Source organism: Artibeus jamaicensis, unplaced genomic scaffold, assembly GCF_021234435.1.
Source record: "Artibeus jamaicensis isolate MK-2021 breed Jamaican fruit bat unplaced genomic scaffold, CSHL_Jam_final contig_233, whole genome shotgun sequence".
In the NCBI taxonomy this organism is placed as follows: Eukaryota; Metazoa; Chordata; class Mammalia; order Chiroptera; family Phyllostomidae; genus Artibeus; species Artibeus jamaicensis.
The window spans coordinates 59,328,082-59,348,675 of NW_026521486.1; the positions used below are offsets into that span (position 1 = coordinate 59,328,082).

The 20,594-nt window shown below is 43.8% G+C and overlaps 1 protein-coding gene and 1 long non-coding RNA gene across 9 annotated transcripts in view; one reads left to right on the forward strand and one right to left on the reverse strand.

Annotated features, from left to right (window-relative positions):
- Window positions 1-20,594, forward strand: part of LOC119045540 (uncharacterized) — an 87,128-nt gene that overhangs the window by 41,412 nt on the left and 25,122 nt on the right. The gene's annotated exons all lie outside the window — the stretch shown is intronic.
- The window catches only part of PPM1H (protein phosphatase, Mg2+/Mn2+ dependent 1H), a 246,962-nt gene continuing 230,585 nt past the window's right edge, over window positions 4,218-20,594 (reverse strand). Inside the window, exon 10 of the mRNA XM_053661658.1 lies at window positions 4,218-9,592. Coding sequence (XP_053517633.1) covers window positions 9,445-9,592 — 148 coding nt within the window. The 3' untranslated portion in view covers window positions 4,218-9,444. The remainder of the gene's footprint in view (window positions 9,593-20,594) is intronic.

A 20,594-nucleotide genomic window follows, 5' to 3' on the forward strand; every position in this document is an offset into this window, starting at 1 on the left:
AATTAGTTTAGCCTTCATATGTTCCTCTAATTTGTGACTAAAATCCACCAGATCTGTGAGCATCCTGATCACCAGTGTTTTGAACTGTGCATCTGAGAGTTTGACTATTTCTTCATCGCTTAGAGTTATTGGCTCTGGGGCTCTGTTCTTCTTGAGCCATAATGTTTTGCTCTGTTCGTTCCTGTTAGGTATGAGGAGCGGAGCCTTAGGTGTTCACCATGGCAGGGCTACCCAGGTTGCTGGTTTGTGATGCTGTATGTGGGGGCATGGTCAGAGAGGGACAATAGCGGTCCCCTCTGTTGCTTCCCGCTGCTGGGGCCTTAACGGTCTGTCTCAGTCTCACTGCTCGCTCCTTCACTGGTTATCTGGGTGCAAATGTGTGACTGCTGTCAGCCTGCTGCCTTGCGCCCTCAGTGGGTCTGCCCGCTGCTATTCCACTCCTGGGATCCGCCCACTGCCTGCCCGCCTGGGTCACGTGCCTGGTCTGTCCAGTGGATCTTTCCTGCCCGACCCTGCTCTGCTGCTGGCTCTGCCCCTCTTATCAGTTTGGCTGAGGGTTCGTTGTTGTCAGACTTCCGTATAGTTCAATTTTCTGTGGTTTGGCTGCATTTTTGTTGCTAAAACTTTGTTGTTTTTAAACTTGGTTGTGAGAGAAGGTAGAATGTTTCCACCTACGCCTCCATCTTCGCAGAAGTCCCAGGACTGTATTCTGACCTTCGGACCAGCAGTCCCCTCAGACCTGGGTCCTGGAGGACAATCAGGGTATGCCCTGCCCACACCTCATGTTTGGTCACACCCGGAATCAATAAAGCAGAGGAGGTTAGCTGGCTAGAAAATCTCGTCAGAGGTAAAAGAGACTAGAAATGTAAAGATATATGGAGATCAACAGTCTTTACAAAGCTCTAATTATAGAAAAAGCAATGAAAAAGACTAATTGCTACAATATATAATCCACTCTTTGGCCTGTCATTTAATTGAAGACAAAAACTGGGGTGGCAACAAGTTTGAAGAATTTCATAGATGGAGATTTTTAAATGATGAGAATTTTTAAACAAGACACATGCAAATATTCACAATTTAAAAATTGTCTTGTTTTCCCTGAGCTATAACCTAACATTTCAAGCAATCGTCTTGAGAACCAAAGAACCACTAGACTCTCCCAAAGATCATAAATGGTGCATACACACAGGCTAGTCTCATCTTAAGTGAGAGGTTAAAGGCCTCTCTTTCCCCCTTCATGGCTCATGGCCTCAGAGGCTGTCACTCTCCTGACCCACTAATGATCAGTGTAGCCGCCATGAAGAAGCAAAAGCCTAGGTGTGGAGGAGAGCTCTTGCTGAAGCACCAACACAGCCACCAGTGAAAGTCTCTGCATTACTGCTATTTTAAGTTGCTTCTCCCCACTTCAGCCACTCTACCAGGTGCCATATGGAGGACGATTTCCCAAGTTACAGTGTGCTCTCTCAGTGCCATTTCTTTTTAGTTTATATTTTTAACCACTTTACCCCAAATTCTCCAGAGCCAGATTCTCTGTCTCAGTAATCTATTGTTCAGTAATCTATTGCTCAGTAATTTATTGGGTAATAAATTATGCAGATGTTAAAACAAAAGAATATTTTATTTGTTCATGTTTCTGTGGGTCTGGCCAGAATTTGGGCAGGGCTCCATGTGGATGGCTCCCCTCCAACCTGCGCTGCCTGTGGCCTCAGCTGGAATGGCCTGAACAGTGGAGAGGTGGCAGGTCTTCTTTCTTGTGGTACCACCTGGAGTGTCTCAAGTGGGGCTGGAGATCAAAGATGGCCTCAGTCCCAAGGTCTGGGCACTTTGGTTACCAGTGGCCTATCATCACTTGGTAATCTAGTCTGACATTTGCAGGGTGGCCGGCTTCCAAGAGTGAAAGCAGGTGCTATAGGCCTCCAGAGATCTAAGCTTGGAATTCTCAGAATGTCACTTCTGCATTCTATTAATCAAAGCAAGTCACAGGCCAAACCACATTAAAGAGGCGGGGAAACATGCCACTTCTCGATGGGAAAAGGAGCGTTGGGGCACAGGCACAGGAAGCACTACTGGCAGTCACCTTTGGAGACAGTGTACCACAGCTCTCAAGGGCTAGCCTGATAAGCTAAGCACTGCCCACAAAAGAATGCTAGAAGACTCCTCTAATCTTCAGGAATCCAATCCAAGGATTGATCCTTTTCCTGAGTTTGTACTGCTGGATGGGGGCAGGGGGCATTAGGGTGCAAGTGAAAGTGCAAAGAGCTGGGAAGGTTTTACAACAAAAATCATTCTTAATATGAGTATTGTATACCTAGTCAGCTCTTTTGAACCAAACTTCCAATAAGCTATAGCTAACTTTTAGCTTTCTTTGTGAAGCAGTACTTTATTTTAAACATTGTATGGATATTTTTCTTAAAAAAAAAAAAAGATTTTTTAATTTATTTGAGAGACAGGGGAAGGTAGAAAGAGAGGGAGAGAAATATTGACGTGTGACACATCAATCGGTTGGTTGCCTCCTACACACCCCCAACTGGCGACCTGACCCTCAACCCAGGCATGTGCCCTGACTGGGAATCAAACCAGCGACCTTTTGATTTACAGGCCAGCACTCAATCCACTGAGCTACACCAGCCAGGGCCGTATTGATATTTTCTAGATTACTTTTAACTTCCTGAACTCTGTAACTAAGTAGAATTAATATTCTTTGATGTCTTACCTCCCCTGGTAAGGTTATTCTATAAGAGGGTACATTTTACTAATGCTTTGTAGTATTTAAAATGTTTAAGTGACTAAGGAGAGTCTTTACTCTTTCTGTCTTCAGCAAGGATATTTGGTCAGAAGTTGTCTCACTTAATACCTATTAGGATAAGGGGTCAGTCCAATAAGAGGGTATACATTTGCAAATATTTATGCACCAAACATAGGGACACCTAAATATGTAAAACAAATATTAACAGACCTAAAGGGAACAATAGATAACATAACAGTAGTGAACTTTAATATCCTACTTACATCAATGGACAGACCATCAAGAAAGAAAAATACAATGAAACATTGGCCTTAAAAGACACATTTCGACCAAATGGAATTAACAGGTATATCCAGAACATTCCATCTCAGAACAATAGAGTATACCTTTTTCTCAAGTGGAACATTTTCCATGACAGATCACCTATTAGGCCACAAAACAAATTTAAGAAAATTTAAAATCATATCAAGGATATTTTCTGATCACAAGGGTATAAAACTAGACATCAGTTATAACAGAAAAACTGGAAAATTCACAAATATGTAGATATTAACATGCTATTTCCATAAACAATGGGGCAATGAAGAGATCAAAAGAGATATCAAATACCTTGTTACAAATGAAAATGGAAATACAACATACAAAATACGTGATGCAGCAAAAGCAGTTCTAAGAGGGCAATTCATAGTGATAAATACCTACCTCGGGAAACAAGAAAAATCTCAAATAATAATGAAGACTTGAAAAAAAAAAAGACCCGAAACCATCAAACTCCTAGAAGAAAAATCATTGGCAAGCCCCCTGACATCAGTCTTGGCAACAAAGGCAAAAATAAACACATGGGAATACACTGAATGAGAAAGTTTCTTCACAACAAAGGGAAATGAAACAAGAATCTACTGAGTGAAAAAATATTTACAAATCATGTATATGATAAGGGGTTAAAATCCAAAATATATAAATAACTCATACAAGTCAATAAAAACAAACAATCCAATTGAAAAAATGGGCAGAGGATCAGAAAAGACATTTTCCCAAAGAAGACATACCGATGGCCAAGAGGCACATGAAGATACTCAGCGTCACTAATCAGCAGGGAAATGTGAACCAAAACTACAGTGAGATATCACCTCATACTTGTTACACTGACTTATCAAAAAGACAAGAAGTAACAAGTGTTGACAAAGATGTGGAGAAAAAGGAACACTTGTGCATTGCTGGTGGACATATAAATGGCGCAGCCACCAGGGAAAACAGTATGGAGATGCCTCAGAAAAGTTAACAACAGAACTACCATACGATCTAGCAATCCTACTTGTAGACATTTATCCAAACAAAATGAAACACTGACTCAAAAAGATATGCATCCTGTGTTCACTGCAGCATTATTTATAATAACCAAGATATGAAAACAATCTACATGTTCATTGACAGATGAATGGATAAAGAAAATATGGCATATAGTCACACACACACAGGAACCCCAGGTTCCTCTATTATTTAGTCATAAAAAAGAATAAAATACTGCTATTCGTAATAACACGGATGGGCCTGAGGGCACTATGCTAAGTGAAATGAGACAGAAAGACAAATACCATATGATCTCACTTAGCTATGGAATATTAAAAAAATATGTAAAAAAACCCCCTCAAACACAGAGAGTAGACTGGTAGTTATCAGAGGTGGGGTGGGGGATGGGCAAACTGAGTAAGTCAAAAAGTACAAACTTCCACTTACAAAATAAGTCAGTCATGGGGATACAACGTCCAGCATGGTGATTGTAGTTTGATATACAGTTAGCGATACCAAAAACTGTGTTGCATACCTGAATGTTGCTAAGAGGGCAGAACTTCATAAAGTTCTCATCGTGAGGGGAAAAATCCTGTAACTCTGTATGGTGATAGATAGTAACTGGACTTACTGTGGTGACATTACAAGTATCAAATCATTAAGCCGTATACCTGAGACTAATATAATAATGTATGTCAATTATACTCGGTAATATAAAAAAGAATACCCCTTGGAGTAGTATCCATAGCCGTTCTTCTAACGGCACTGTTGAAATGTGTAGGCTTTACTGCTATTCCTGTGAAGGTTACCATCGGTGCCATCCATCCCTTTTTGATTAGCTTTTGGGTCTGTTTACAGTTGGCAACGCCACACTAGGCCAGGACACTCTCACATCATCCCGTGACCTAATGTGAAGACATTTCATAGTGAATTAAAGAAATGACACAAAAAAGCTTTGCTGAAGGGGTTCTATATACATATATATATAATATTTTATTTTAAAATGTCATTAAGCATGTACATTTCTTTAGCTTTTTCCAGGGAACACTGCACCTAAGTTTCGAAACACACAAAATAGATCCCCATTACTAAACAGTTTTCACTTTGGGGCTACAAAGTCCAGGTTTCACAATCACGAAGTGTAAAGGTCCATGGTTCTGAAGCCATTTGCAGGCAGATTCCTCTCATTCACTGCACATGGGATTTTTCTGGAAACCCAGACCTTATCATACATCCGTTACACAAGATCTCCACTGTGAGCCTCCCTGGGCCTTCAGAAGAGACCAGGAAAATGGAGGCAAAACAGGAGAAAAGGAGTAACCTCAGGACTCCCAGACACAAAGTACTATGGGAGATCAGAAGAACGGAGGGCACGAGGTTCTCGTTCAAGTACACCACAGTAGAAAACGACACCACATACACAGCTTCGTTTGGTGGATGTCTGCCTGGTCTCTACATGAACAAAACTTTAAGACACAAAGGAAAAATTAAAGCTATTTACACAGATGAAGTCACAGAATAGAAAGTGCAGTACTCCCCAGACTGGCACCCAGATCTGACAGAGCTGCCAGCAGCGCTCAGGTAGGAGGCAAATCAGGCAGATCGGGTGGTGTCTTCTGAAAAACCCAGTGCAGACTCGGTCACCCACACAGAACTACAATTTCCTCAGCAAGGTGGCCATGGTGTGCAGGCTGCGAAACTGCAACCGTAATTCCTCCAAAAACCCAAGTTCCTAACAGATGATTTTTACTTTTTTCTTAGATCTGGTAACTTTTTGGGTCAGCCTGGTTGTTCTTTGCATAGACAGTTACTCTCACTGCTTTCTCCAAGTGTCCCAGAAGCACTAACTTACTTAAAATAGAATCTCATAAAAACTTAACAGATTCACTCTGAAAAGAGTGGCGCTGCTGCCACTGGGTCATTTAAGGAAGGTTAGATCCTCAAACTGTGGTGGAAAGAAAACCACTGACCCCTCGTGGTCTTGTAAATCAAGTTGATCAGCGGATGAGAACAGAGGTGAGAGCAAGAGGAGAATCAGCATTTTAAAGATGTGGGTGGTTTCTCTGTTTCCATGCTAGTCCTGTTGGTAAACCAAAAACCCTACCTGTATGGCCAAGGTCTGAGGCCAAATCTGGGTCCTGGGACTCTCATCCTTGCCCACCAACAGGTCTCCCAAAAAGTAAATGAATGATGAGATGAGTGAGAAGAGAGCAAGCACACTTAATAACTTCATGCAGCCCCAAGGAGATAAGTTGCTGGAGATTTAAAAGTTAAACACCCTCAATTTCCCAAAGTGGAATAATGTGGAGAACTGAAACCCCTACTGTTTTTGGCTCCATCCTGTTAGCCAGCTGAGTACCTGGCCTCACCTGATTCCCAGCCCTCCCTTTTTGCCCCAAGAACAGCAGCTATGTAAGCACAACCCCAGAGAACATCTCCATGTCATCTCTGACGGGTGGCACTGCTCTGAGTTCAGGTGTTCTGACCACAAAGGCTTGGTTGCTACCGGGGAAAATGCTGTAGTGTGGATAGGGTGGAAGTTTGCTCTGTTTAAGTGAGAGAGTATCAGCAACTATTCTAAAGGGCAGTGGCCAGCCCAGCGAGATTTAGAAGTGAGAGAGTCTTTCATTAAACGAAGTGGCTTGCACATACCCCAAGACAACCATAAAGACCTGACTAGGAAATCGAACACTTTTTATTAAATGAGACTTCCTCTGAGGCTATGAAGGCAAACAGATGTGGCTATAACTCAGATACACAAGATTTCAGAACCACATATAAATATGTTCTGCAGAATTTTGAGCGTGTTGCCTTTTGACCTTTCCAGAAACGCTCCAGGGGCCTACCTGTTATATAGACACAGTTACGGCTCCAGGATGGGATGAAAAGGAGCCTCAGAAAAACAAAGCCGAAACCTAGTAAGCTCAATTCACAGAGCAATATCAGTACTGGGCAGATTTTCTGAGTATTAACAAATCATTTTCCCCACATATGATTTACTCACCTCATTTGTGGTTTGCCTCCCATCCCCCAAACAGAATCAAGGCTTCAGCTTGCTACTGACATCTTTCCACCCAAGGGGGCTATGAAAAGAATTCCAAAGTGCCTTTCTAAATAAAACCAAAGGACCAAATGCTCAAGACTTTAAGATGAATTGAATAAGGGGGTTCCAGAGTTTTTCCTGAGAGAAGGTGCCTTGGTAGAAGGTGTTACGACATCTATACATCTATACCTAACTCTCACGGCTCAACTAAAACTGGAGAAACTCAAGACAGAGCCTACATAAAAGCCTAGGAGAGGAAAAAACAAAAGGCAATGGAAATGTGGGGAAGAAGTTACTGCTTCCTAATGCTGGTGGCTCTGAGTCCTCCGAGGAAAAGCTCAGGTTTCCAGTTTGTATGCGGCGTTGCGAGTCAGGCAGGAACAGAAATGGACCACACCGCTGTAGGGTGCCTGCATGTTTTCCATAGTGTAATATTCTGCCAGAGAAGCTGTTTGCCACAGCCTCCTCCCCACAGACGTGTTTAGCATAGCTAAGATTTCCTGGGGGACAAGGGAAGCTGTGACATGAAGAGGACTCCTGACAAAGCTGTAGTCCAGTTCTTTCCAGGCAATATTTTGGCAACCACCTGGTGCGTGAATTCCCTCTGTACTTCCCTGACAGACTGGGCACTGGTTCCATCCTGTGGGATGGACACAGACTGGGAAAGCCCCAGGCCATTCCTCAGAAAACTCTGTAATTCCAGGAACGCCGGTGATTGATTAATGATCCCAGAGGAAAGGGTCTGGTCCTGTCTTGTCCTGTCCTGTCCTGTGGGGAAGGGATTCAATCAAACATGAGAACTGGAATTGGCTCTCCAACGTTTTGGGGGAGTCGCACCAATGACTTTTTCTCTACTGAACGTTTTAATTACAAAAAGTTGTCAAGATGGTCAGCATACTGCAGGAGCTCTCTGAGAAGACTCAGTAATTGGGTATTTCTTTACAAGGTCCCTCAGTTCAGAGAAGCAGTCTCAGAGATAGATGCGGTTTCTAAAAATCTATTTGACCATCCCTCCTGGGACAGAAGCAGCAGGCAGATCTGTCCACTGCTTTGGCTGATGCTCCGTGAGGAACATTTAGAGGCGTGTGACAGTGGGAATAGGGGTCTCAGTGGTTGGGTGGCTGGAACGTGATTCTGTGCAGAAAGAGCAGGTGTACAGCATGAGAATGACCAGTCAACCCAATTTCAATTCTGTGTTATCCAACTCAGTCTGGGTGAGCCTTGTCCAAAGATGACGGGGAGAGTAGGCCTGCTGTTCCCTGACAGAATCTGATCGTTATACATTGTTTGGAGTGGGCTTGGGGACTGCTGCGGCCCATGGAACCTGGACCCCAAAACAGAGAACCGGCCCTGAAATGAGGTCTGGTGAACTGACTGCTACAGGGACTCCCTACACGTCTGTTAAACACTGCTTCACATGTGTCCTCATGGCACAGTGGGGGATGGGTTGGGAGTTGGAAGCAATCAATCCCAGAAATGAAAACTCAGATTCAGAAACAAGTAGAAACCTCAAGCCACACCAGGGGCTCCCTGGAAGACAACAGAGGAACTGCTGGTCCAAAGAAATACCCCAGATTTCACGAAAACACTGATTTAGTGAGAAAATTCAACTCAGGAACAAATCATTACACAACAGACAGCTCTCTGTGGGCCAGGGCAGCGCTCCAGAGGGCCGCCTGGGTGGTGCCGGCCACAGGACGTGGCGACAGCCGGGCTTGGACTTTGACACACAAATTCCTCGGCAAGGAGTCGGAAAGTCCCAGGCCTGTTCTATGGGACAGTTAAGATTCAAGGACTTAAAAGACAAAAGTCCCTGCCTCACCCCATCATTATTACCATGAAAGACTAGAGAGAGACTGACAGAGACACACACAGATAGCATTCCCTGAAATAAACCTCAGGCTGACTAGAAGATGGACCTTCACACTCTCTGAGGCGTGGTCCCCAACTTTCAACGCAGCACTTTTAACCCGTAGAGAAATGGGCAGCTTGACTGGCTGAAGCGTCTCCTGCCAGTTACACCTGAAAGTGGCCGCCCTGGCACTCCAGATAAATAAATATGACGTGTGTGCACAAAACAGGCAATGGCCACCTAGGAGGCCTGATAAAGGAACCAGAGGAAACAATACTCAGCAGCAGCCTTTATGTTTTGCCTGTGCTGAGCATCCAAACCTGTTACTAAAGAGGAAACTGAAGCCTAAGGATCCTCTTGGAGCACAGCCGGAGGCCTCTCAGGAACAAACTCCCCGTCTGGGCTGGGAAGAGGTGGCATCACGTGGAACTACTCCGGGGCACTTCCCAGCCCTGCCCTGCTAAGAGGCATCCGGCTTCCTTCCTTCTGATCTTCCGGTCCCCTGAGTCGTTTTCATGATAGTTTGTTCCCATGTATTAAAGGAATGACGTATACGGAAATGTCGTCTCCTGAGCCCAGTCGGTCATTAGATATCCGCCATCCTCTGTCCTTTAGGACGCCACGGGCACGCATCACCAGGTCCTGAGCGGCCAGTGTGTACCTGTGCAGGGAGAAGCAGGAAGGAGACAGTCAGTGCAGCACCAGGAAGCGTCTGGGGTCGGGCGAGGCTAGACAGCAGGCATCACTACAGCTATCTAACCACTTTTCAAATATGCTTGAAGTCTCAAAAAGCCTAGGTCTTTTTCTTCCCACATGTGGGATGCCTAATGTAAATTGTTGTTTAGATAGAGATGGACAAGACACAGGGTACATTAAACAACCTCGTAAATGTTTCCGCTGCTCAGTCCTCTTTTGAGGTTTTGATGCTAGTGTATTAGCATGGATCTGTTCAGGTTCCAGGTTTTTCATGGCAGATAGTGTCTAGCTAAAACAGTACATGGGAAAAATAATTAAGAGCTTTTATTTTCCGGAAAAAGGATAGTGATTTTCTATTTATGGTAAACCACTTTTTAAAATAGATTTGTTTTTACCCTGGCTGGTGGCTCAATTGGTTGGAGTGTCATCCCATACACCAAGAGGTTTGGGTTCGGTCCCTGGTCAGGGCACATGCCTAGGTTGTGGATTCAATCCTGAGGCAACTGATCAATGCTTCTCTTTCATAACGATGTTTCTCTCGCTCTCTAAAATCAATAAACATATCCTCCGGTGAGGATTTAAATAAATAAAATCCAATGAACTAATAAGCAAAGCAGAGGCAGAATCATAATGCAGAACAAATAACTAGGGGTGTGGGAGGTTAGGGGGTGAAGGGATCAAGCCAAAAGGAAAAAGGACTAATGGACACAGACAAGATTGTGGTGATTATGGGGGAATCAATGATAATGGGAAAAATCCAATAAAGATTTAAATAAATAAATATTTTTAAAAAGTGAGATGATTTAAAGAAAGATATTAATGATATACATGTAGCATATGAATATAGTAAAAATGCAAACGGTTTTATTGGTAAACTACTGATAAACCCTGGTGCGGTGAGCTGTCCCACCCACCCTTTTTTTAAAATATATTTTATTGATTATGCCATTACAGTTGTCCTATTCCCCCCTTTCATTTCCCTATACCCTGCACACCCCTTCCCCACCATTCCCCCCCCCTTCAGTTTATGTCCATGTGTCTCAAGTTCTTTAGATTCTATATTTCCCCTACTATTCTTGCCCTGCCCCCTATTTTCTACCTACCATCAGTGCTACTTATTCCCTGTACTTTCTTCCAGCTTCTCCTCTTCCCACTCCCTTGTTGCTAACCCTTCATGTGATCTCCATTTCTGTGGTTCTGCTCCTGATCTAGCTGTCCTCTTAGTTTGCTTTTGTTTTAGGTGTGGTTCTTAATAACTGAGTTTGCTGTCCTTTCACTGTTCATATTTTTATCTTCATTTTCTTAGATAAGTCCCTTTAATATTTCATATAATAAGGGCTTGGTGATGATGAACTCCTTCAACTTGACCTTATCTGACAAGTACTTTATCTGCCCTTCCATTCTAAATGAAAGTTTTGCTGGATAGAGCAATCTTGGTTGTAGGTCTTTGGATTTCATAACTTGAAATACTTCTTTCCAGCCCCTTCTTGCCTTCAAGGTCTCTTTTGAGAAATCAGCTGACAGTCTGATGGGAACTCCTTTGTAGGTGACTGTCCCCTTATCTCTTGCTGCTTCTAGGATTCGCTCCTTCATTTTAATCTTGGCTAATGTAATTATGATGTGCCTTGGTATGTTCCTTCTTGGGTCCAACTTCTTTGGGACTCTCTGAGCTTCCTGGATTTCCTGGAAGTCTCTTTCCTTTGCCAGATTGGGGAAGTTCTCCTTCATTATTTGTTCAAATAAGTTTTCCACTTGTTGTTCTTCTTCTTCCTCTTCTGGTACTCCTATAATTCGGATGTTGGAACGTTTAAAGATGTCCTGGAGGTTCCTAAGCCTCTGCTCATTTTTTTTGAATTCTTGTTTCTTCATTTTTTTTCTGTTTGATCATTTTTTTCTTCCTTCTGGTCCACTCCCTTGATTTGAGTCCCAGTTTCCTTTCCATCACTGTTGGTTTCCTGTGCATTTCCCTTCCTTTCCAATTAGTTTCGCCTTCATATGTTCCTCTAATTTGTGACTAAAATCCACCAGATCTGTGAGCATCCTGGTCACCAGTGTTTTGAACTGTGCATCTGATAGGTTGGCTATTTCTTCATCGCTTAGAATTATTGGCTCTGGGGCTTTGAGCTGTTCTTGAACCATAATCTTTTGGTCTATTTGAGCCTGTTATGTATGAGGGGCAGAGCGAGCCTTAGGAGTTCACCAGGGTGGGGTGACCCAGTATGTAGGGGCGGGGTCAGAGAGGGGCAAGGGCGTTTGTTCCACTCTCTCTTGAATTTTGGTCTCCTCTGTTCCTTCCCGCAAACTGGGCCCCCCCGGTGCCGACTCCCATGTGTGTGGGCCTGTGCACCCTCCAGGACCCTGTGGGTCTCTCCAACAAACTCTCTGTGAGCTGGGGGCTTCTCCCAGCACCTCGACCCCGAAAGTTTTTCCAGTTGGTGCTTTTAGGCTGTATTTCCTGTCGCTGGGGCCCTAGTCTGCGTGGTCTGTCTCACTGCTTGCTCCTCTGCCTAGTTTATCTGCGTGTGAATATGTGACTGTGGTCAGTCAGCCACCTTGCACCCTCACTGGGTCCGCCCATTGCCACCCCACGCCTGGGATCTGCCATCTGCCACCTGTGCTCCTGGGTCAGTCTGGTCGATTTTTCCTGGGCGACCCCGCTCCGCCAGCCACTGACTCCGCCCCTCTTACCAGTCTGGCTGAACGGTTTGTTGTTGTCGGACTTCCTTACAGTTCAATTTTCTGTGTTTTGGCTGCGTTTTTGTTACTAAAACTTTGTTGTCTTTAAACTTAGTTGTGCGAGGAAGCACAGTGTTTCCACCTATCCCACCCACCCTTTTCTATGCTACACTCTCCCGTGACCAGTGTGAGTGTGGTGAGAGATGCCCCCAAAATTTGAAAATAAGGTTGTCTGTTGAGCTTTAAACTGTGAACTTAAGCAAAAGAATAACTGTGGTATAAGCTGATGGAAAATATTAACATCTAGGGAAAAACTCATGTGGGAGGTGATTTGGGTGGGTGTGTGGGCCTAGGTTAGCCTCAAAGCAGGAAAAAAACATGACACAAAACATTGGCAGGTGTCTATCGAAACATCAGTCAGGGCAAAGAGAGCCTTAGCTGGCAGACTTCAAAGAAATTTAGTTTCCCTGGTAGAACTGTGGATGGATTACTCTTGGTCCATGCCATTAACCATGATTCACCTTTATTCTGATGTCATGTTCGCCAAATAACCTGTTTATGATCTGTCTCCCTGTGCAGACCTGCCCACAAGGAAAGAATGAGCTAATCATTTATACTTTAAGAACATGAGTCAGTTATATTTTTCTGTGTAGATGTCAACTGGCATTTTGGTTTGCAGATCAATCTTGTAAGCTTGGTTAGGGTGGACCCAGCTCTGATAATGAATCTGTTCTATGTTAATTAAACTAGTTTCTGAATCTGAAAAGCTAAAAGCCAGACTCCGGTAAATCACCAAGACAATAAATGTCACCCTGTAAGGAGGGCCTCCAGTAAGCCAGCCTCTGGGCCTTTAATAACAGACCACGCTGATATCACTAGTGTTCTTTCCCTACTTGGAATGTCTTTGCCTTGCTTTCAGAATGGTGAGTTACAGTATTTATAACACCAGAAACTCTTCATTTCTTCATTTAAAACCCTTTATGAATTTACCAATTTTCATGTTAAGAGAGACCTACATCTGGCCATATCGATGCATTGTTTAAGACCAAGGTCTATAGAGAATGATCTCAGGACTGTTAGTCTATGAACCTCAAGTCTACTTGTACAGACCAGGTAGCAGACAGAGGGGGCAAAACAGAGGCCATTTTAGTTAATACACAAGACATGCTTTCTCTCCTGGAGAATAGGTGTTAGGTGTGAAGGAGAGACCCTTTTTTCTACCAGTATGGAGGGAATTATCAGCTTAGAGAGGCAGAAATCTGTTACACCTGAGGAGAAAATACAGCTAGCTAGCACTCTGACGATTCTTTTGTGGAGATCAGTAAATAAGCAGAAAGGCCTCCAAAGAGGTCTTTGGTTAAGAGACAAATACAGGTCCCTAAATTTACGTACTGCAGTTTACTACTATATTCAAAAAGCGTTTCTCAAATGCTCACCCCAGGTTACTCTGGGTTTTATATTAAATTATATACAATTATATTGTATAACCACATAGGGAAAGGCTACCACAAATATCAGGGTGATGTTTATTACCCTGGTGACTGGCCAAGGTCTGGACTTAGCCTTTCAAGTTTAGAAACTTGGCTGAGTCAATATCCTGAGTAGATTCATCTGTCAGGGCTGAATACACCCTTAATTTAGTTTATGAGCAGACTAGACAGTAAATTATGGCAAATTATGAGAGAGATTGCTGACAATAAAAGAAAGATATTCAAAGATGTCAAAAAACAAAAGAATTCAAGATAGCTCCTGTGGCTAGTACAGAGGTGAACCAGATCCTGCGGTTAGGGGGCAATGTTGAGAGATCAAGGTTAAATCATCTCTAACCGATTCTATTTACGTCATGAAAGAGTATCACTTGTAGTTAAAGGCAACAGACCACCTTGATATTGCTATTGCTAGTGACCTGGGGTACTGTAAAAATGGTCAGAACTAGCTTTGGTGTTTTAAAAGACAGCATTAGGTCACCTAGAAAAAAGATGGTTACCCGGGAAACTAACTCATTTCCCCGAGGGCTCTAGATAATTAAGGTTTTATTCTTAAAAATGGTCATTACCAATTCTAAGATAACTTCCCTTGAGCCTGCATTTCTCTTCACCATCCATTCTGCCTTCCCTTCAGTGCTGAACTTCTTGAGAGAGAGAAATCCATTTTGCTCCCTTGATTTCTTACTTCCCGTTTTCTTCCCTAATCTCTTACCAGTAGGCCCCACACCCAATTAGTTTGTTCTCTTGAAGCTCCATCTAAAGGCCTCTTCACAGTGCTTGTTCTGCTCACCCTTTCTCTAGCACAGAGACTGCTGACCAGCTACGTTAGTTTGTCTTCGAAGTCTCCTGTCTTTTCTTCCTGAGTCTTCTCTCTCTCCATAACTTCCACGCCACCACACACTTCAAGTCCTCATCCTGTGTCTGGGCTTCCATGACACATGGCTTTAGTTCTTCCAATGCTTCTTCCTAACTTCCTTTGTAGGTCCCAGTTAAGACTTAGGAAGAGGTCAGTAAATGTTAACTTATTTTCACTTCCAAAGTGGGTCTTCCCCATCTGTCATCCTTAGTCAATGGTATCCCCAGTCTCTTAGGCAAGAAACCATAGTCACCTTCAACGCTACCTTACCCTGATGTTTTCCAATGATAAAATCCACAAGGCACAGTAGGACTTCTAAATTTTTCTTATTTTAAGTATATTTCACTAGTGGTACCTGGCTAATGAAAATAAAGTTAATCTTATAGCAATTGAGATGAATGTTGTCTGCTCTGCCATTGTTCACATACAGATTGACACACACTTATTTTGTGCTTTCTATTCATTATGTTTTCTTTTCCTTCATTCCTGCTTTCTATTGGGTTGATAGCTTTCTTTAATACCTTTCTCTTCCCTCTACTGGTTTAGAAGTGTTACTTTACTGTTTCTGTTCTTTTAGCAGTTATGCTTAAAATTTTAATATATGAATTAATCAATGTTTATGTCCTCCTCCTGAAAGTAAAACTCTTAGAATGCCTTCTTTCATCTTCCATGTTACTACCTACTATTTTAATTTTACCTTGTTTTTTTAAGACTATTAGCCACTATCATCATTTATAACTTATATAAATAAACCAACATACTAACTTCTTTGCTTTTTGAAGTTCATTCCTTCATTCTGGATTTTATTTTTTCTGTTGAAACACATTTTTAGTAATTCTTTTAACAAGGGCCTGTACCAGAGAAATTCACTCAGTCTTTGGACCACAAAACTCTATATTTGCCTTTAATCTTGGATGATAGCTTTATTGGGTACAGAATGCTGGATTGAGCACTATTTTCCCTCAGCAGCTTGGAGGTAATACTGCATTTACTTCTGACTTCTTTTGTTGAGGATAAGTCTGTCTTGTATAATGTCTTCATACATAAGTCTTTTTTTTCACTGGTAGCTTATAATTGTTGTTTTTATTGTTGATGGTATGAAGTCCCATTAAGACATAACAATAAGATTTTATTTTTCTTTACCATAGTTGGATATTTGTTTTACTTCTTCAGACTGATAAGTTATTTGATTCTGGAAAATCCTCAGCTGTGAATTTTTTAATATTGCTTCTCCTCTATTTTTCATGTTTTTTTCCATAAACTCTCTTTACCTTCTAAATTTCAGCTTTTTGGTTTTCTTTATTTGTCTGTGATATCTTTCAGTTCTCCCACTCCTGCTTTAGCAGTTTTTTATTCGATCCATTCTGTGAGTTGTTTTACTTCAATGTCATGTTTTTCATCATTGTGAATTTTTATTTTCCTTTTTTGTGAAATCCACTCTTACCTTCTGATTCTGATGCACATGTTTCAAGTTTCTCTCAATCTGTTTTATTAGGTTTTGGGGGAGTAGTGGAGGAAGGCTCCATTATATCTAATTATGCTTTTTCATGGTGGATTTGAACAGAAGATAAAAACTTCTCTTCACTGGGGGTTAAACACAGTAAATACCATGAGCCCTGGGTTATCTATGGAGACTTTAGAATTTGGCACAGTATGGGTTTTTCAGCCCTAGAACATCTTGTTAATTTCTTGGTGTAGGATCTCCATACCACAGGAATGGCGTGAGGTTTTGCTTCATACTTTTATTGTGTGTTGGGCCTACCTAGCCACTTCCCAGCCCTTTTAGAACTTCAGTTTCATCAATTCAATTTTAGAATTTCATTAGTGTCTAGCCATCAGCCAGGTACCCATGTACTTCAGGGAAGGCCAACTTCAATGTCAGTGGGAAGCTTAGGGAGAATCCCTAGGCCCTCTTCTTCCAGCACCATTGCCAGGAGCTCAGACTCCTCCACGAGACTTCCCTGTGCATGGATAACTGAAGGGGCAGATCACACGCTACATTCAAAAACTTAACACTCCAACTGAACTTAAGCCCAGTTTCTTGACGTTTATTTCTCACAACAGGAGACCCAAGTATTAAATATAAAAGGCAGAAACAGCTTTCTGGAAATATGAGACCACTAGCAGGGAGTTTTCCTTATAAACTGATCAGCTCAACACCACCCCAGGAACCCAGCTCTTGGGAGGTTTTTGGCCCTGGCCCCAGTGTTCAGCCAGGCTGGGCAGAGCTCACTAGCACTCATATTCCAGAGCCAAGTTGCTCCAGGCATGAAACCATTAGCAAGCTTGCTTTATGTCAAGGCTGGTACAAGAAGAAACAACTTCCTCTGGAGGAAAGGAACTGCTTCTCTCTTCCACTTTGTTCTCAAATTTCTGTCTGATAAGGGTGGCCTGGTTTGGTGACAATGAAAGAAACTGCTTATGTGGCAGCAAAATAGGGGGCTCTGCAGTTTGGTACTGAGGTTAAACAGGCTATACATGTGCTGTAGACTGAGGGGTCCAGGGAGTGGCAGGAGAGGATCTGAGTCAAAACACAGGAGAGTAGCAAAGGAGAAGACAGTGCAGCCAAGGGCAGTGAAAGGGAAGTGGATTTCATGATACACCGGCCAGGACTCTGAGGCAGGCTAAGGAGCCAGCGATTCTGGAAGCTGGACGCCTTCCTCAGAATGCCGGTCAGACCGCACTGGGGAAATGCGGAGTGGTTTGAAGTATACTCCCTCTCTCCTAATGAAGAGTCTCCCTGGGAAACAAATTGTGTGTTTTGAGAACATTTTTCTTCTCCAGCTGAAGCTTTCAATATTGATCAGCAAAGCTCTGCTGAAAGAAATGGCTGCCGGAGAGGGATCTGACTTGGCACACTTCTCAGGGCACGGCTCGAGCCTCCTTGAGCTCTGAGAGGGAGGGAGCAGAGAAAGGCCAGCGGGCCAGGGAAGAACTATGGGAGGGCCAGAAGCTCCTTTCACAACCACTGCCTCTAATGTCAGGGTGGAAGGAGGCTGATAAATCCTCGATTTTCTGTGCTGTCCCTGCTACTTCTGTGGCAGTTCTTAATTCTTTCACCCTCTCTGTGGGGGCACATAAAGTGCTCAGGGGGGTGGGCATGGGTTGCCTGGGGTCCAATCCTGGCTTTACCACAGCCCAGGTGGGTGGCTCTGGAAAAATTCCTCAGCCTCTTGGAGCCCCTCTTTTCATTCTTGTTAAGTCTGGAATAATGATAGTGCAGACCTCAAAGGATCCTGCCAGGAGTGGAGGAGGTCCTTCCGTAAGCATTCAGCACAGTGCCTGGCACTTGCTCAGGGGTCAAGAAAGGTGAGCTCTCATTCTCCTCATCAGGCATAAAATGGCTTTCTCCTCTGTGCAGAGTTTTGCATTAAGTCATCCATCTCTTGTAGAATCTTGTTTCCCACCAACCTACATCTGAATCAGCACTGGTCTGTCATAAATAAGTCAATTTCAGGCCTCAGGCTGAAATTGCCTTAAAGTCTTCAATAGTTCTAGCTGGGTGGGAACTTCCACTTGCCATTTGGATGGTACAGACAGGGTCTTACAAGAGGGAGGGTAGGTGGCAGGAACTGGGGGATTAATGGGTTCCAAATATTTGCATATAAAAGACAGCCTCCATCTGCTGATGCCCTGAAGTAATAGAGTGCGATGGGAAGAGGAGGAGGAATCCTCTTTGCATTCTGAGCAGGCCTCTTATTTTTAAGAGGTAGAAAAGCTCTCCCGAGCTTCAGAACACTGGCAGGGATCTACAGTGACTGGGTGGGTGGGGGTGGGAGGCGACTTGGAGAGAGCTCTTTGTTGTGCTCAGTCCCTGGCAACTCATCCTGGAGGACGCCTGTCCTGTCTTAGGCTCACTGCTGGGAGCTGAGCCACACACATGTCCTTGCCCAGCTCTGAAGCCACACGTGTCAGCCTCTTCCCCTGCCCAAGGTTTGGGGTCTCTACTCAGATGGAATATACTGATACACTGGAATAATGAGCTGCTGTCTGCAACCCTGTCACTATGTCCCTCAGAGGTTTGTGTGCCAGCAGGAACAACGTCTCAGACAGGGAAGAGGTCCCCACCGCCACAGGAGAGGGCGAGAATGCCCGCTAGGCATTGCCCACCTCTCTGCCCTGGGCACCAGGCTCCCTGGTTTCTTAGCTTGTGCATGTTTATTTTAGTTAGAATGCCAAACAGCAGCATTTCAATGAGTGTTCATAACAGACCATTTCCTTCTCAATCTCCCTGGCGAGCCCTTTAAAATGCCCTGATGTTCCCACTAAGTGGCCGCACAGCTGTGCCCCAAGGCCACATGAACAGCACAGGGAAAGAAGGGCCTGGGGGAGTGCCGCGCCGAGGCTGTGGGAGCAGGGGCTCAGGCTGACTTCACAATTCCCACGGATCTGAATACGCTACAACACTGGGAAAGAAAGAAAAGTGCAGGTTTTATCTAGTTTTCAAACTCCAGACCAAACACAAATGATGTTGTTCGGAAGACCTGTAATTGATTGGTGGGGGCGGGGGTCTTCCTTTTTGCATTTGAGGCATAGTGGTCAAAAACCATTGACTGCTGGTGGCAATCAGATAATTCAAGGAATGATTTCATAAGAACAACTGTTGTCTTCTGCCAAAATGAATTTCATATTATGAAGTAATACAAACTAGTGTTTGATACCTAGATGAGTATCCTGCTGTCAGTGTTTGGGGGTGTTTTACTATTAATTTTCCACTGATTACTCTCTTTTGTATCAAGGCACAGTTTTCTGAGCCTCAGATAGCATGGATGTGAAGAACAGCATTGGAAACGTGACCATTGAGAAAGCTTCTCTCATTAGGGAAGTGCTCTCCAGAGTTTACAGTATATTGGTACTTACAGACTTAATACCCCATAATAAGCCCCTCGAGTGTCATGGCAGGGGGACCAAGGGCCATTAGGTCCAAGTTACAGAGATGAGATTTACACAGACGGGCCTTGGGAAATAAAGGAATGGGCAGCAAAGCCTTGCAAAGTTTTGCCTGCAAATTTGGAATGTGACTCTGTGACTGTAAAGCAGTCAGTCAGAGTGCTGAGGAGTCTCCCCTTTGGCCAAGATGGCAGCAAAGGGAGGTTCTTTGATCATGCGAAAAGCTAGGAAGATAAATGTATAGAGAAAAAAGCCTTTCCCATTCCTTTTATTAACAGATTGGGGGTGGAACCAGGGGAAGGCGGACACATGCACCGTAAAAGTCAAAATGGTACAGCAGTGGCAGTGCTGAACCAAAGAAACCCACCAATGTAGCCTGGGGAAAGAAGAGACTGGTTGGGAGGTGGACCCACCCAAAGTACAAGAAAGTTTGGGGAAATTGGTCATTTTGATAAAGCACCTGGTCTGTCCCAAGCCTAGCCTAATGTAATCCCAGGGGAACAAAGAAGCACGCTCCCTCTCACAACCTGCAGGTACGGTGCACTGTTCTTCCCATGGCTCCATGGCCTCCAGAAGGGAGCCCCTTTCTCTTCTGCCCACCTGGTGACGCATTTGCCAGTGGTTTGTGTGCTCTCTTGCCCAGAGGTATGCAACCGTGTAGCCCTGGCAGCTGCATGGCCCATGGCCCTGTGGCCTCCATGTGGACAGCAGCTGGGAACAAGCGAAGCTACTGGATGGACAGGACTGTACTTTGAAATTGAGCAGGAGCTCTGGACACTGGCTTTTGTCTTGGCCTTGCTGAGGATGGCTGGACTTTTTCCATGGCAGAAAGAGGAGATGGTCTTTGAGACCGGAGTCTACCATTCTCCCAGGTTGTGTGGCACCTGAAAAAACCCTTTCCTTCTGCACCAGCATCTGCATCGTGGGTTTGGCTTTTGTAGTGATAGGCAGCAGAACCTCCATTTTTTGTTCAGTCACAAATCAATGCCACGTTTCCATGTTTGGTTAACAGTTCTTTGGCCCTTGTTCCTCTTGGCTTTGCACATGTCCTTTCCTTT